We start from the raw sequence: 16,677 nt of genomic DNA on the forward strand, positions 1-16,677 counted from the left end.
AACATAATATTAAGCAAAAAGAAAATAGCGAGATACAAAAGAAACACATTCAATGATTCCACTCATACGAAATTCTAGAATACTGAAAACCAATCTGCAGTAATAAAAAAAGAGCAGTGGTCATTTAAGAGAGAAGATGAGGAATTAATCGCAAAGGGTCATAAACAGGATGACCAGCCATTCTGATTTGCCTGGAACTATCTTGGAAAATCTTTAGTCCTGGACAAACAAGGATGTTTGGTTTTACCTGGCTATCAAAAGGTATAATTCTGAAAAGTGGAAATGATCTAAATATTTTTTTCTTATTGTGAATGTATTTTGAAAAAATTGTCAACACAGTAATTATTAAATACAATACAGGAGTTGTATGAAATAATTCAATACATGTATATACAATGTATTGATCAAATTGGAGTAATCATTATCTCCTTAAATGTTTACTATTTCTTTATGGTGGAAACCTTCAAATTTCTCTCTTTACCAGAAGAGAGAACTTTATAAAATATATAGTTAATTGTTATAAACTACAGTTGTTCAATAGAGCACTAGACTTTACTCTGAGTATTTTTGTTTGTTTGTTTTGCAGTACTTGGGATGGAACCCAGAGGCATTCTACCTCTGAGCTACACCCTCAGCCCTAATTTTTATTCTTTATTTTGAAACAGTGTCTCACTGAATTGCAGAGGACCTCACTAAGTAGCAGAGGCTGACCTTGAACCTGCAATCCTACTGTCTCAGCCTCTCAAGTACTGGGATTACAAGCGTGTGCCATCACGCTGGCTTCTAACTGTATTTTGATATGTTATTTGAACTCCTTTCCCCCTGCCCTTCCTAGACTCTAGTAACCATGTCTATGAAATCAACTTGTTTTAGTTTCCACGTCAGAACACGTGGTATTGGACTTGTCCTCCCATTCTACTTACAGATGTAAATGATAGGATTTCATTCTTTTTTTTATGGCTAAATAGTATCCTACTGTGTTTATATACCATATTTTCTTTATGCATTTAACTCTTGATAGATAACTCACAGCTAATTTCATATCTTGGCTTTTAGGAATAGTGCTGTAATAAACATGGGCGTGTAGGTATCTTTTTTATATACTCATTCCATTTTCTTTGGAGATATACCTAATAGTGGGATAAAAGGATCATAAAGCTCTATTTTAGCTTGTTGAGGAATCTTCAGACTTTTCCATAATGGCTATACTAATTCACTTTCCCACCTACAGTGTGTAAGAGTTCCTCTCACCAGGCATGGTGGTTCATGTCTGTAATCCCAGTAATTTGGGAGGCTGGGACAGGAGGATTGCAGGTCAGGTTTAGCAAGTAAATGAGACTCTTGGCAACCTAGTGAGACCCTGTTTCAAAACAAAAAATGTAAAGGACTTGGGGGTATACCTCAGAGGTAGACTGTCCCTAGGTTAAGTCCCCAGTAACAAAAAACAGAAGTTCCTCTTTTTTTGCATCCTTTGATAGCTTTCTGTTTTATTTTTGTCTTTCTGACTATAGCCATTTTACCTGGGGTGAGAGGGTATCTGCTTGTGGTTTTGATTACGATTTCCCTGATAATTAGTTATGGTTTTCATAGTCTGTATACTTTTTGGTTTGCATATCCTCATTTGAGAAATTTCTATCCAGTTCATTTTAAAATCTGATTTTTTTTCTTGCTGTTGAATTTTTTTTTTTTTTTTTTTTTGGTGGTACTGGGGTTCCTCGAAACCCTTCTATCTCTAGGCTACAGTCCCAGACAACTATTTTTTTTTTTTTTTTGGTGGTACTGGGGTTCCTGGAAGCCCTTCTACCTCCGGGCTACACTCCCAGACCTCTTTTTACATTTTTATATTTGGAAACAGGGTCTCCTAAGCCAGCGCACACGGCTGGCTTCGAACCTGCGCGATCCTCCTGTCTCTGCCTCCCAAGCGCGGGGATTACAAGCGTGCGCCACCACGCCCGGCTCAGACATCTATTTTTTATATATTTATTTGGAAACAGGGTCTTCTAAGCCAGCGAGTTTGGCTTTGAACCTGCGTGATCCTCCTGTCTCCGCCTCACACGCGGGGATTGCGCGGGGATTACAAGCATGTGCCATCACGCCTGGCTTGCCATTGGGTGTTTTATTTCTTACATATTCTAGATGTTAATCCCTTGTTGGATAAATAATTTACAAATATTTTCTCCCATTCTGCAGTCTGTCTTCACTCTTTTTTGTTCCCTTTGCTGTGCTGTGCAGAAGTTTTAGTTTCATATAAATTTCACTTGTCTATTTTTGCTTTTTTCCCTCTACTTTTAGGAACTTCCTCAAAATGATCGCCAATACTGATGTCTTGGAGTGTCCCTCCTGTGTTTCTTCTAGTAATTTCATGTCTTACATTTAGGCCTTTGATCCTTATTGAGTTGATTTTTTATATGGCAAGTGAAAAGGGTTTGTTTCATTTGTCTGTATGTAGGTATCTAGTTTCCCCAGCACCATTCTTTGAAAAGACTGTTCTCTCTCCAGAGTGTGGTTTTGGTGATTTAGTCAGATTGTTTAGTTGCAGATACTTGGATTCTATTTCTGGATTATCTGTTCTGTTCCACTGGTCTATGGGTCAACTTTCATAGAAGTACCATGCTATTTTGGTCACCTTAGCTTTGTAGTGTGTTTAAAGATCAGGCCGTGTGATGCCTCAGCTTTGTTCTTTTTTGCTCAAGACTGTTTTGGCTACGCAAGGCCTTTGAAGTTCAGGACTTCTGTAAGACATTTAGGACTTTTCTTTTTTCTAAGAACTGTTCTGTATCTTGATAAGGGTAGTAGTTATAGGGGTATGCATGTTTGTTGACACTCATTAAGCTGTATGCTTAAAATGAATACATTTCATTATATGTGAATTGTATATCTATTAACTTGATTTAAAAAGGAAAAAAAGACTATTCTGTATTTTGTGCTGTCTTTACTAAATACAAAACAGATCCTTCTTAAACTGCTATTTTAAGGCTAGCACTAAAAATATCAGAGTCAAGCTGGGCATTGTGAGGCATGCCTGTAATCCCAGTAGTTGGGAAGCTGAGACAGGAGGATAAAGGGTTTGCAGACAGCCTCAATAACCCAGGAGGCCCTCTGCAACATAATGAGACACTTTAAAAAAACTCAGAGGTAGAATGCACTAGAGTTTAATTCCCAGTACCCCCTCCAAAAGAATCAGAATCAAACCTTAATATTTTATATAGAATCTGAATATTCTTTAAGAAAGTAAAGGCAAGACATAACTGAGGTAATTTAAAAACCCTTTTCAGCCTTTATTAGGACCAAATCCTTAAGCAGCTCTAAAGTAGAGACTTGCACATAAGTACAGCAAAAAACAGTACAAACAAAATAAATATAAGCTGGTGCGCATCTGTAATCCCAGTGACTCAGGAGGCTGAGGTAGCAGGATTGCAGGTTTCAGGCCAGCCTGGCAAACTTAGCAAGACTTTATCTCAAAATAAAAACAGAAAAGGCTTGGATATAGCCCAGTGGTACATAGATAACGTGAAGTGAAAATGTTATACTTCACTGGGTTGAGGAAGGGATTCAGGAAAAGTCTTGAAGGAAAGATAAGCACTGATTTTACTTAAAGAATCTAGGACACATAGAAGTACATTCTATGCCATAGGAGTGAAGGTGAAAAATATCATGCTAGTAGATAATAAGGATAGAATAATGAATAGATGACAAAATGAAAGGCTATAAAGAGCAAAGATTCTGAATATATTACCATCTATAACTGATACCAGAAATAAAATTTTAATGAATGAACTTCTATCATCCTATTTCAACTTCTGTCTGTATTTAGGCTTTATATTAAGTTGTTATTAGGCTTTTTGAGTATATTTATACCAGCTGAGTTATATATGTAGAAATTTTGAAAGTGGATAATAATTTTTTTAATTTTATGGGATAGAAAAGATATGTAAGATTAATATCATTTCGGACACAAAGCCTTAGTATTCTCTTGAATTTAAGGAATTTTTTCAAAACATAGACTGAGGACATGTTTAAAATTTAATACTTATTTCTTGATTTCCTAAAATTTAGTCCTTCTATGTTTTATGTCCTCTTCTGTAAGTATAGCATCTCAACACAATAAAAGAGGTAGAGGAAAAAATTTTAAATTATGCTACTACTAGGAAGTGAATGCATTCTCAGTCATCTATCATTAGAATTTTTTCCCCTTTCTTTTTGTGCACCTTTCCTTTTGTCTACCATCCTAGACTATCATGGGGATGGGTGGCAGAAAGATCCAAAGAATCAATAAGTCTGCCACATCCTTTAAGGATACTGTTCATCTCTTTACAATAAATTGTTTCAGCTCTACCTAGTACCATTCATATTTTTTGTAATATTTCTCCATTTTCTTAAAATTTTATCCAGACACTGGGAAATATAAAATCAGAAATTTTGAATTATTAATTATTGTCTTCAAAGAAAATGAAGCTAAAGAAAATATCTGACAAAGGCTCTGAGTTAAGTTTCTTCCACAGGACTGCTTTTTTATAGCTCAACAGCAGAGGCCGCCAAACTTCAGCAATACAGCTGCAAGTGTGAAATAAATGAAATCATATTATAAATAGTTTACTCCTCTGCTTATTTTAGTTCTGCAGTGGCTTCCAGCCTCCTACTAACTAATGTGATTTGGCAACCGCTTATAGCTCCAGACTTCTCTTTCCTGATAAACTCATACCATTATCAACTCCATCATCATCATCATCATCATCATCATTCACAATCTTAAAATTCTAACAAAATAAAATACACAATAGATCTGATTTCACTAAGTAAGCATTCTCCTCCTCACTCTAACTAGTGAATATATTTCCATGTTCAAGATTCAGCTCAAGGGTTATGTCTCTTATAAAGCATTTCCAGACATATTACTTCAAATGGAATGCTTCAGCCTTTGTACTGTGCTTAGATTTCTGGGGTAATTCCTGCCTTACTTCTGTTGCCCTTGGTTTCCTCCTCCTCTCCATCCATCTATGAACTCTTTAGAGGCATGGGCCCTCTATGTTCTAGGGCTAATACCCGTCAAAAATTGTTCACTAAACCAGTACATGTAGTTAAGGTGTTATGCACCTTAAAAGACTTAAAGGATGTATGGCTAGGCCAATATATAATAAATTCAATTAAAAGACTTTAAATAAGTGGCAAAAATTATATAATACAATAACATGCTAAAACTATTGTTTTTGTTTTGTTTTGTTTTGCAGGTTTGGGGATGGAACCCAGGGGCATTTGATCGCCGAGCTACACTCCCTGCCCTATTTTTTATTCTTTATTTTGTTTGTTTGTTTTTTTTGGTGGTACTGGGGGTGGAACCCAGAGGCTTTCTACCTCTGGGCTATACTCCCAGACCTTTTTTATATTTTATTTGGAAACAGGGTCTCACTAAGTTGCTGGAAGCCTCACTGAGTAGCTGAGGCTGGCTTCGAACCTGTGCGATCCTCCTGTCTCAGCCTCCCAAGCGCGGGGATTACAAACGTGCGACACCACGCCCAGCTTATTCTTTATTTTGAAACAGGGTCTCACTAAGTTGCAGAGGGCTTCGCTAAGTAGCTGAGGCGGTCCGCGAACTGCGATCCTCCAGTCTCAGCCTCCCAAATGCTGGGATTACAAGCTTGCGCCACCACACCCAACTATGCTAAAACTACTGTATACATGGTTGATTACACTATTTTTTAACTAAAAAAAACCTGAATATTCAATTTGGAATACTGTTATATATATATATATATATATATATATATATATATTCTATTTCAAAGTATCAGTCTACTATTGATAACAGAATTATTATTATCCATATTTACTTCCAGAGGACTGATGAAATGTTATCTCCTTTGGGATTTCTCTACAATTTATAGGGTTTCCTTTTTTTAAATCTATGAGATACAAGTAGCTAAAACAATGTGCTCTCCATACATATAATTTAATCAAAGTTCTACCTTTCTTACAGGACAGCAATTTTGGTCTATGGAAATTCTTTTCTTGTGGTCTAATATTTTCCTCTTGGAGACACCTTCCAATTTTCAAAAACCAGGTAATAAAAAGCTACAGTAGTAAAAATTTAAGTATTAAGCCTCACTAAAAGTCCAGTGAAGAAAAGAGCAGTGGTTATGTTGAGAACAACTAGAGTCTGGGTAAAGTATTTATTCATTCAGCCTAGAAGTGAAAAAGTACCGGCCGGTCCCCTTACATGATCATGCACTATTCCATTCACTTTCTCACCATCTGTTGTTACTTGTTCCCCCCTTTTTCTGAGGGCAGGCAGGGGTAGAAGGTACAGATATAGGAGGTCCTCTAGACTCCTTTGTAAACCCACGGTAGAAGTTTATTGCATTCCTTAAAATACCTCATCAATAATTTCACAGGTAAATGTTCATATTCAGTTTCTTTATAAATGTATACAGTGCAGAATGATTAAATCATAATAGTTAACTTTTCCATTTCCTTGAATACTTATTGCTTATTTATTTATTTATTTATTTATTTATTTATTTATTTATTTATTTATTTGGTACTGGGGTTTCTGGAAACCCTTCTACCTCCAGGCTACGCTCCCAGATCTATTTTTATATTTTTTTATTTGGAAACAGGGTCTTCTAAGACAGCGCGGCTGGCTTCGAACCTGCGCGATCCTCCTGTCTCTGCCTCCCAAGCATGAGGATTACAAGCGTGCGCCACCACGCCTGGCCTTACTGCATATTTTTAATTCCAACCTTCTGCCCTTTGAACAATGTCTCCCATTCTCCCCACCTCTTATCCTTTGGTAAGCACAAGTCTATTCTCTCATTCTGAGTTCAATTGTTCTGGACTCTACAAGTAAGTGAGAACACAGGGGTTTTGGCTTTGTGTCGATAAGTTATTGCAAATGACAGAATTCCCTTCCTTTTGAACGTGAGACAGTATCCCATTATATACTTATTCCATTCTTCATCTATTCATCCAATGAAGCATATAGTTAAGTTGACTCCCTATGTTTGCTATTGCAAATCATGCTGCAATGTTTCAAATACTTAGTATATGTACCCAGAAGTGGTATTCCTGGGTATATTATAATTCTATTTTTAGTTTTTTGAAAATCCTCCATATCATTTTTCATAATGTCTATACTAATTTACATTCCCATCAACAGAATACAAGGGTTCCCTTTTCTCCATATGAATTGATTTTGTATACAGTGTGAGGAGGGAAGTCCAACTTCCGCTATTTTCTTTTTGCATATAGATATTCAGTTAAGCATACTTTGTGGAAAAATACTATTCTTTCCCCCACTGAATTGTCTCAGAATCCTCATAGCTGAGTGAAAATGGGATGTGCAAGTCTTGCAACTTTATTCTTCTTTTTCAAGATTGTTTGGCTTTATATTTTATCTGAATAAAATTTCATACGTGGAAACAAGTCCCCTCCTTCCCTCAAAAGAGGTGACTATTGTTTTGATTATGTAACTATTGAACATAAAGTGAAAAATTCATTTTTGTTTGATATATACTTACAGTAGTCACCCCCCATAAATCTCAAAGTGATATGCTTAGCTTGAGAAAGACAATATAAAATATGGAGGATATATGAATCTCTTGGATTAAAAAAAATGAAGAATCATATCTCTCTGTACTAGGGTCTGAATCCAGAGGCATTCTACCTCCAAGCTATGCCCTCCAGCCCCTTTTATTATTTGTTTTGAAACAGGTTCTCACAAGGTTGCTGAGAGTTTTACTATATTGCTGAGGCTGACCTCAAGCCTGCAATTCTCTTTCGCAGCTTCCCAGGTACTGAGATTACAACCTTGCACCACCATACCCAGAAACACTGTATTTCTTTTAAAATACCATTCCCTTTGCAAAATATACATACAAAAATTCTGTGCACATATCAACCAGTTCTTACTTCCTTTAAGAACCACAATAGTTCTTTGTTAACACTCTAAGCCAAGATTTGATTTCATTCATATTTTCCTTGTATGTTATATATCAATAAAAGAACAAAAATTTTGTGTTATAAATATGAAACAGCATTAGGTGTGCTTTTAAAAGCTATATATGCACCCTCTACAAGACTGCTGTGTTTATGTTTTTTTCTACTACCAACCTGTTAACAATTATTACTCAAAAATCTTAGCATTTTGTGGCAAAAAAGTAGATTAGTAAAACATTACCCCATTAGATAATTTATAGATTATGTCAAAGTTGCTGAAAATAAGATTGAACTGTACTTGAAATAAAATGAACTGACCACCATACTCTTGACTGTATTAATTGAAATAATAAGACCTAGTCTGATGAGATTACAAACTAATTTTGTACATTTATTACAGTAAGATTTGGAGGTTGCTTCCTATATAAAGAATTGGTTACCAATTTTTTTCCCCCTTTGGCACTGGGGATTGAATCCAAGGGCATTCTACCTCCAAGCTACACCCCCAGCCCTATTTTATTATTATTTTGAAACAGGGTCTCACCAGGTTGATGAGAGTCTCACTATTTTCTGAGGCTGTCCTCAAACCTGAAATCCTCCTGTCTCTCAGACTCCTAAGTACTGGGCTATAAGCATGTGCAGTTCTCCTTGTCAAATTTTTATACTATTTTTATGCTAGACATATACTCAGCAGTAAATATGACTCTATGGGTTCTGGATATCAAGTTGACATTAAGGATAATATTGCTTCCTCCAAAGCTATGAAATTCCAAGAACAGACCATATTAATTTAGCTAATAATGAATCAGATTCCACTACCTCACCTCTCCTAGATATGGCGGCGGTGGTGGTAAGAGTAAGAATGCTTTCGAGGGTTAATATAAAGATTAAATGTGGGAATGAATATAAAGTGATTAGTTCAGTGTTTGGTACAAAGTAAGGCCTAAGTAACAACCTTTATAAATAGCAGAAGTTTCCCAATATTTGAAAATGGAGAATGCTGAGGAACCAGGAATGCACTGCTTTCTTTGTTTATTTAACTATAAGCCAGGTAGGTATAGTGGCGCACGCTTGTAATCCCAGTAATTGGGAGGCTGAGACAGGAGGATCTTGCAGGTTTGAAACCAGCCTCAGCTACTTAGTGAGGTTCTCAACAACTTAGTGAGACCCTGCTTCCAAATAAAATATAAACTAGGTCTGGGAGGTAGCCCAGAGGAAGAAGCCCTTGGGGTTTGTAACAAAATATGGCTTTCTTAACTCTATGTAACTGTCTGCTTATTTACCAACAAAGCAAAAGTATCCATGCCTTCCTAGTTCCTGTGATTGTAAAAAGACATGACTGCTTAAAATAAAAAGCCAATATCAGAAAACAATAGAAAAACAAAAGTGAAAATGTTCTTTATCCAGCCTCCACTGGTGAAAATTTAAGTCCTCTTCGTCTTTTATTATTGATAGGCATCCTAAGAAACAAAGTACATCTACTTGTCTACGAAAGTATAACAAAATGATTACTGTTACTGTTATTAGGATACTAGGGATGAATGCTAGCTCCTCATGCATGTTAGGCAAATGTTTTACTAACTCTGAGCAACATTCCCAGTCCTCAAAAGATTATTTGAATCTCATGTGTTCTATCTTCAAATTTCTTGTAATAGGTTTGGTTAAAGATAAGATGTTACTGGTTCTTACCTGTGTAAGAGCTATCCATACAAATATCTAAATTATTACTGAGAAAACTAAACCATAGTTTAATAAAGTTATCTTACAAAAGAAAGTAACTTTACCATATGAAAATTTTGTCACTGCAAATGACTAAATCTCAATATGTTCAATACTAGGCTATTATAAAAGAAACATACCAACCTTAAAGGCTGACTAAAATTAAGGAAGCTACTGAAATTCTATTAATCTGAGGTGGGACTTTGACCAATTCTGCCCTAAAACTCTTCCATTCATTAAAAGCAATGGTTGAACTATTACTATAGAATAAATGAATGTTTATATGTGAAAGTATTTACTTATAGAAAACTAATTAATTTAAAATATTTAAAAAAGGTTGTCTTCCCAACTTTCAGTTTTATGACATTTTAGTCCAGAAATTGAATACCTGGGACTCTAACCTTTCCTTACTTGAAATTTATGGTTTAAAATGGGAGGGGGGTCATGAGAGAAACTATCAGTAAAACCTATTAATATTCTCAGATCCAGAATGTCCTAGATTCCTTCAACTTCAATCGATTTGGGCAGTTTGTGGGACATTTGTCAATTATATAAGAAATTAATGAATAAACATCAAGAAGTCAGCAAATATAAATTTCTTTTCAAAAATAATATATTATTATTATTAATTTATCTTAATATTATTCTTTGCAGAATTATGAAATTCAGAAATAACCTATACAGAATTCTATAAAGAAATCTATATAGACATTAAACATATACTTTTTGAATATAAGATGTATGCAAATGTTAATTATTTAGTAAGAAATATGCAAATGTAATATAAGATCACATTTTTATTTAAACTTACCAATCTAATGCTGGAAATACTCAAGAAAACATTGGAAAATCATCAGTCAGGAATGTAATTAAAAGGTCCTTTCATTAGATAAAAGACAGGACTGCATGATCTCTAAGGAGATTTTCAGTTTTATAAATCTATTAAAATTTTGAGAAATCATGAATAAGACCCAAACTGAAGTCTTAGTGAACCCATCTAGCAGATTAAATATAGACACAAGAGTTTTTAAAGGTTGTGCAGGCTTCCTTTAAGATATCAAATATTAAATTTTTTAAATGACATTTAAAAATTAAAAATCTATGGTCTCTTGTTGTTTTTTTTTTCTTTCTTTCTCCTTCCTTCCTTCCTTCCTTCCTTCCTTCCTTCCTTCCTTCCTTCCTTCCTTCCTTCCTTTCTTTCTTTCTTTCTTTCTTTCTTTCTTTCTTTCTTTCTTTCTTTCTTTCTTTCTTTCTTTCTTTCTTTCTTTCTTTCTTTCTTTCTTTCTGTGGCACTGGGAGTGGAACGCAGGGGCTTTCTACCTCCAGGCTATACTCCCAGACCTATTTTATACTTTATTTGGAAACAGGGTCTCACTAAGTTGCTGAGAACCTCACTCAGTAGCTGAGGTTGGCTTCGAACCTGTGTGATCCTCTTGTCTCAACCTCCCAAATGCTGGGATTACAAACATGCGCCACCAAGCCTGGCTTATGATCTCTCAGTTTTAAAGAGAAAATATTAATTCTAAGATAATATTTTTTTTTTCAGTTCTGGGGATGGAACCCAGGGAAAATCTACCTCTGAGCTACACCCCTGCCCTATTTTTTATTCTTTATTCTGAAACAGGGTCTCACTAAGTTGCAGAGGACCTCACTAAGTAGCTGAGGCTGTCTGCGAACCACGATCCTGCAGTCTCGGTCTCCCAAATGCTGGGATTACAAGCATGTGCCACCACGTCCGGCTCTAAGATAATATTTTGAATTTAATATTAACAAAGTGTTCAATAGAGCCAAATAAAAAGTTGTAGTTAACTTAGAAGTCAAAATTCTGCTTTATCAGTGGGTTAGCCAAGCATACGAGCATTCACTCTTTCATTTTTTAAATACTTATATACTAAAAAACATACATGTATCACCCCTGTGCTTCTAGGAGTATTCATTTGCACAATGCCTAGTGTGCAAAACCAGACACAGCTTCTACTTTTATCCAGCCTTGCATACATGTTAGTGAACTTATTTTGTTTCTTAAGTACTTTGAATAAAAATAAATCACTTTCTTAAATCAGATATATAAAAGAGCTTTTCCAGACTCACACAAAACAGAATTCCAACTACTGGTAGGTTCTTTACCTACTTTACAGCTGAACTTGCTCAGTGACCTTTGAGCACTTGCTCCCTTCTTTCCATTCCTTGCACATGTATATGTATTTGTGTTATCAAAACAGCACCAAAATTACTTTAGATTCAAAAATTCTAACTGAACTTTCTCACCTTGATTATTTCCACCAATTGATCCACACCACTGTCCCCTGGAAATATTGGTTGTCCTAGCAACAGCTCAGCCAACACACAGCCGGCAGACCATACATCTGAAGAGAAAATAAAAGCTTGTGAATACTCTACCTTGAGTTGAAAAATGTATATATGTTCTACTTTTACTTTGATCACATAGTAATTATCATATGCAAAAAGCTGCCTAATCCACAGCGGGGGGGAGGGGATCAAAACAAAACTTCCCTACTGCATTAAAAAACAAAACAAAACCCAAACAAGGTCTCACTAGGTTGCTGAGAGTCCCACTAAACTGCTGAGGCTGGTTTTAAATCTGTGATCCTCCTGTCTCAGCCTCCCAAATACTGAGATGATAGGTATGCACTAGCATGCTCAACTTCCCTGATGCATTTTAAAATTAGGTATTAAACTTTTATAAAAGAGGAAACATTGGCCAATTATACTATTCCAATAAAAGGTAAAGCCCACCATTACCAACTATCAGGTCTTCAATAAGTAGCTAGGATAAGTCCCAAAGCTAGAGCATGATTATATGTTTTTAAAAATCTTAGGTTTTTAGATGATTGACAAAAATGTGCTTACACATACATCATTTTAAATGCAAAGTAATGGCAAAGACAGAGATATATTTTATTTTACCAATTATAAAAAATAACTTTAAAGTAAAAATAGGAACCTAAACCCTGAGAGAAAACTAAAAAATAATGTCAATACACTTTGACGACTTAATACACAGATTTAACATATATATATATATATTTTAACATATATATATATATATTTTTTTTTTTGGGGGGGGGGGTGGTGCTGGGGTTCCTGGAAATCCTTCTACCTCCGGGCTACACTCCCAAACACCTATTTTTTTATTTTTTTAAAATTTGGAAACAGGGTCTCATAAGCCAGCGAGGCTGGCTTTGAACCTGCGCGAACCTCCTATCTCCACCTCCCAAGCGCGGGGATTACAAGTGTGTGCCACCACACCTGGCTAACTAATAAATTTTAAAGTAAATATAAAGCATATATCCTGGACCATCCAGGATAGTCCTGGTTTTTTTTTTAATCTATTATCCTGGTATAAGCATAAATAACATCTTTTTTTTTTCCTTTCAAAATCTCAAAAATATTTTGAGAGCTAAATGTGGTGGCATTCACCTGTAATCCCATTACTTGGAAGACTGAAATAGTTTAATCACAAATTTGAGGCCAAATATTTTTTTCTTTGGGTACAGGGGATTGAACACAGGGGCTTTCTAGCTCCAATCTATACCTCAGGGCTATTTTTTATTCTTTATTTTGAAACAAAGTCTCACTGAGTGGCAGAGGGCCTTGCTAAGGTGCTGAGGCTGTCCTTGAACCTTTAATCTTCCTGTCTCAGCCTCCCAAGTACTGGGATTACAAGCATGTACCACCATACTCAGCTTTGAAGGCCATCTTTAGTAACTTAGAAAGACCCTAAACAACTTAGAGAAACTGTTTCAAAATAAAACATAAAATAGGGCTGGAGGTGTGACTTAAAGTAGAATGCCCCTGGGTTCAATCCCCTGTACCAAAAAAAAAAAAAATCTTTTTTAAGATAAATTATATATGATCACTATTTTGAAACACAACACTCTGCAGAGGCTGGCTTCAAACCTGCAATTCTTTTGTATCAGCCTTCTAAGTACTGGGATTACAGGCATTCGCCACCATGCCTGGCTGATCTCTTTATTTAAAGCCTACTATTAAAACTTCCTGTAAGGAAAGGCTGTTTTTTGATTTCCAGGTTTCTGTGATTCTGTGATATGTACCAACACTGAAGTACTTTATTAAAATAAACATTAAGTCAATGATGGGTACTAATCTTCAAGTAGGGAGGGAAAATGATGGCATGGAGAGAATAAAAACTGAAGAATTGGAAGTGAGACGTACTATATCAAAAGGGATTAAAAATCTCTGTACAAGTGACTACTTTGGGTAATCTAGAAAAATAATACAGAATTCATTTAAGAAACTCAAGCTAATTTTGTCCAATTCCAAGTAATGGCAAGCAAGACTCCTGTAACACAGATCGAGAGAGTCCAACTTATTATATTAAGAAATTGCTAAAGGAAGCAAATATAAAAACCTGTTAGAGACTCTGCTTCATTCAGAGTATTATTACACTAACTTTTACAGTCAAGGGAAAACATATATTGTAAATGCTTTATTTTAATCCCAGTTTTAAAGTATCCCCTTATCTACCTAATTACAATGGAAGGTGACATGCACCTACTTCTTTCTTTTGTAATAGAAAATGCAATGCTTCCTTGGGTAGGACTGAGCTATAAATATGGAAGACAAGGAGTAAAACATCATGGAATATTATTACCTAGTATTTATCACAGAAGTTAACAATAAAAAAACTCAGATAACAACTATACTAACATTACTTATCACTTACTTTCTGGGACATATCAAAATCTCTTTTTTTTTGGGGGGGGGGTTCTGGGGATGGAACCCAGAGGCATTTGACCTCTGAACTACACCTCCTGCCCTATTTTTTATTCTTTATTTTGAAACCAGGTCTCACTGAGTTGCAAAGGGCCTCACTAAGTAGCTGAGGCTGTCCTCGAACCATGATCCTCTGGTCTCAGCTTCCCAAATGCTGGGATTACAAACATGCGCCACCATGCCTGACTTTCTTATATTCTTATTTCATAGGACAAAATGATGAAACTCTTCAAATAGAATAAAACTTCAATTACATAGAAGGCTTATCAATGAAAGTAATGCTTTTGCCCACTGAATTTTAGTTATTTGGAACTTAAGCCAAAGTATCATTCTACTTTACACAACATTTGCTTTAATGATAAGGAAATTAAGGCATGACAAAGTTAAAGGAGTTTCCAAAGGTAAAGCTATAGTGTTACTGGGTAACACACCACTAAGCCTGGAGTCCAGTCTTAATCCGCCCCCCCCAAAAAACAGCATTAACATAAATACCTGTCTACCTATCTCAGAAACACAGCTTTTTTAAAAGTCTGTAAACTCACTTCCTTGTTCTAAAGAAGGCTTTTGTTCTCTTTCTGCCATTTCTCAGTAAGACAATATAACCAGAGGCATTGGCTTTAGCTTTGGTTCTATGCAAATATGACAAAAATCAGCTGGCCGTGGTGGCGCATGCTTGTAATCCCAGCATTTGGGAGGCTGAGACAGGAGAATCACATTTCGTGGACAGCCTCCACTACTACTTAGTGAGGTCCTTTGCAACTCAGTGAGACCCTGTTTCAAAATAAAGAATAAAAAATAGGGCTGGGGGTGTAGCTTGGAGGCAGAATGCCCCTGAGTTCTATTCCTAGTACTGCAAAAAAAAAAAAAAAAAAAAAAAAAGAGACAATAATCTACATCAGAATTAGTGATTCATTTTTAACATTAGTATACTTTCAAATACCTTTTTTTTGCCGGGCGTGGTGGCGCACGCTTGTAATACCCGCGCTTGGGAGGCAGAGACAGGAGGATCGTTTGAAGCCAGCCTCGCTGGCTTAGGAGACCCCGTTTCCAAATAAAAATGTAAAAATAGGTCTGGGAGTGTAGCCTGGAGGTAGAAGGGCTTCCTGGAACCCCAGTACCACCAAAACAAAAAACAAAAAAACAACAAAACAAAATACCTTTTTTTCTTTCTTTCCGTCTTTTTAAGTTTTCAATTACTGAGGGGTTATTTCAGAGTTGTGTTTTTGTTATTTGTATGCTTTTATTTTTGTCTCTGAACTAAGAACAATGTATGGAAGTAAAGCAATGTTTGCCTCAACCTGCACAGCTAGCCTACTCTTGCTTCTTGATCCTGAGGTTCCTGTTCTTTTCTAGCTGATCAGTCTATCTGTTCATGACTGGCATTATCAATTAACAAATTCTTATGTGGGCATGGTGACACACGTTTGTAATCCCAGTACTTGTGAGGCTGAGACAGGAAGATAGTGGGTTCGTAGCCAGCCTCAGCTACTTAGTGAGGTCCTCTGCAACTTAGTGAGACCTTGTTTCAAAATAAATAAAAAATAGGGCTGGGGGTGTAGCACTAGGGTAGAATGCCCCTAGATTCAATCCCCAGTACCACACACACACACACACACACACACACACACAGTTCTCTAGGAATCAAAATCAGAAGTGAATATTTCAGGAGAATTTTCTAAAAAGATAAAGGTGTACCATTTAAGGTTTGAAACTTCAAGGTGAAGACAAACGTATTAACTAATAATAAAGCAATAATTTTTATAATACTAGTAGTCAAAAACCCCTAAAAACTGAGTATCTCTTAAATTCTAAAAGGTAAAACATTTAAATTCTCTATATTTTTTGTATCTTGTCTTTAAAGAAAACAGAGTATACCTTCATTTCTATATATTCTTTGAATATATCCTATATTCAAAGTATAGTTTAGTGATAATATAACACTAAAATCAAGATGCAATTAATATTACACTTAGATTTCATACTTACCTATACTAGAGGTATAATCAGTGGCTCCAAAGATCAACTCTGGTGCCCTATAGTACCGAGAACAGATATATGAAACATTGGGTTCTCCTCGGACGAGCTGCTTTGCACTAATAAAAAAATAAAAATAAAGAATGTTTAAATCTAAACCTTAAGGAAATCTATTGTTATAATTCACAATACCAAATGCTTATTTAAGCTTCATATCATTACAATGATGTATTATACAAAAACAATATGTAAACCATAAGTATCTCCAAGAGAAGAAATCCATAATTTTATTAC

General features: G+C 35.6%; 1 protein-coding gene across 3 annotated transcripts in view; it reads right to left on the reverse strand.

Moving 5' to 3' along the window:
- GSK3B (glycogen synthase kinase 3 beta) overlaps positions 1–16,677 on the reverse strand; it is a gene marked incomplete at both ends in the record, with an annotated part of 212,604 nt that overhangs the window by 69,844 nt on the left and 126,083 nt on the right. For all 3 annotated transcript variants that reach the window (XM_080696857.1, XM_080696856.1, XM_080696855.1), the window contains 2 exons: positions 11,920–12,017; positions 16,396–16,502. In XM_080696857.1, coding sequence (XP_080552983.1) covers positions 11,920–12,017; positions 16,396–16,502 — 205 coding nt within the window. The remainder of the gene's footprint in view (positions 1–11,919; positions 12,018–16,395; positions 16,503–16,677) is intronic.

This window comes from Muscardinus avellanarius (genome assembly GCF_963383645.1).
Source record: "Muscardinus avellanarius genome assembly, chromosome: 5".
Taxonomy (NCBI): domain Eukaryota; kingdom Metazoa; phylum Chordata; class Mammalia; order Rodentia; family Gliridae; genus Muscardinus; species Muscardinus avellanarius.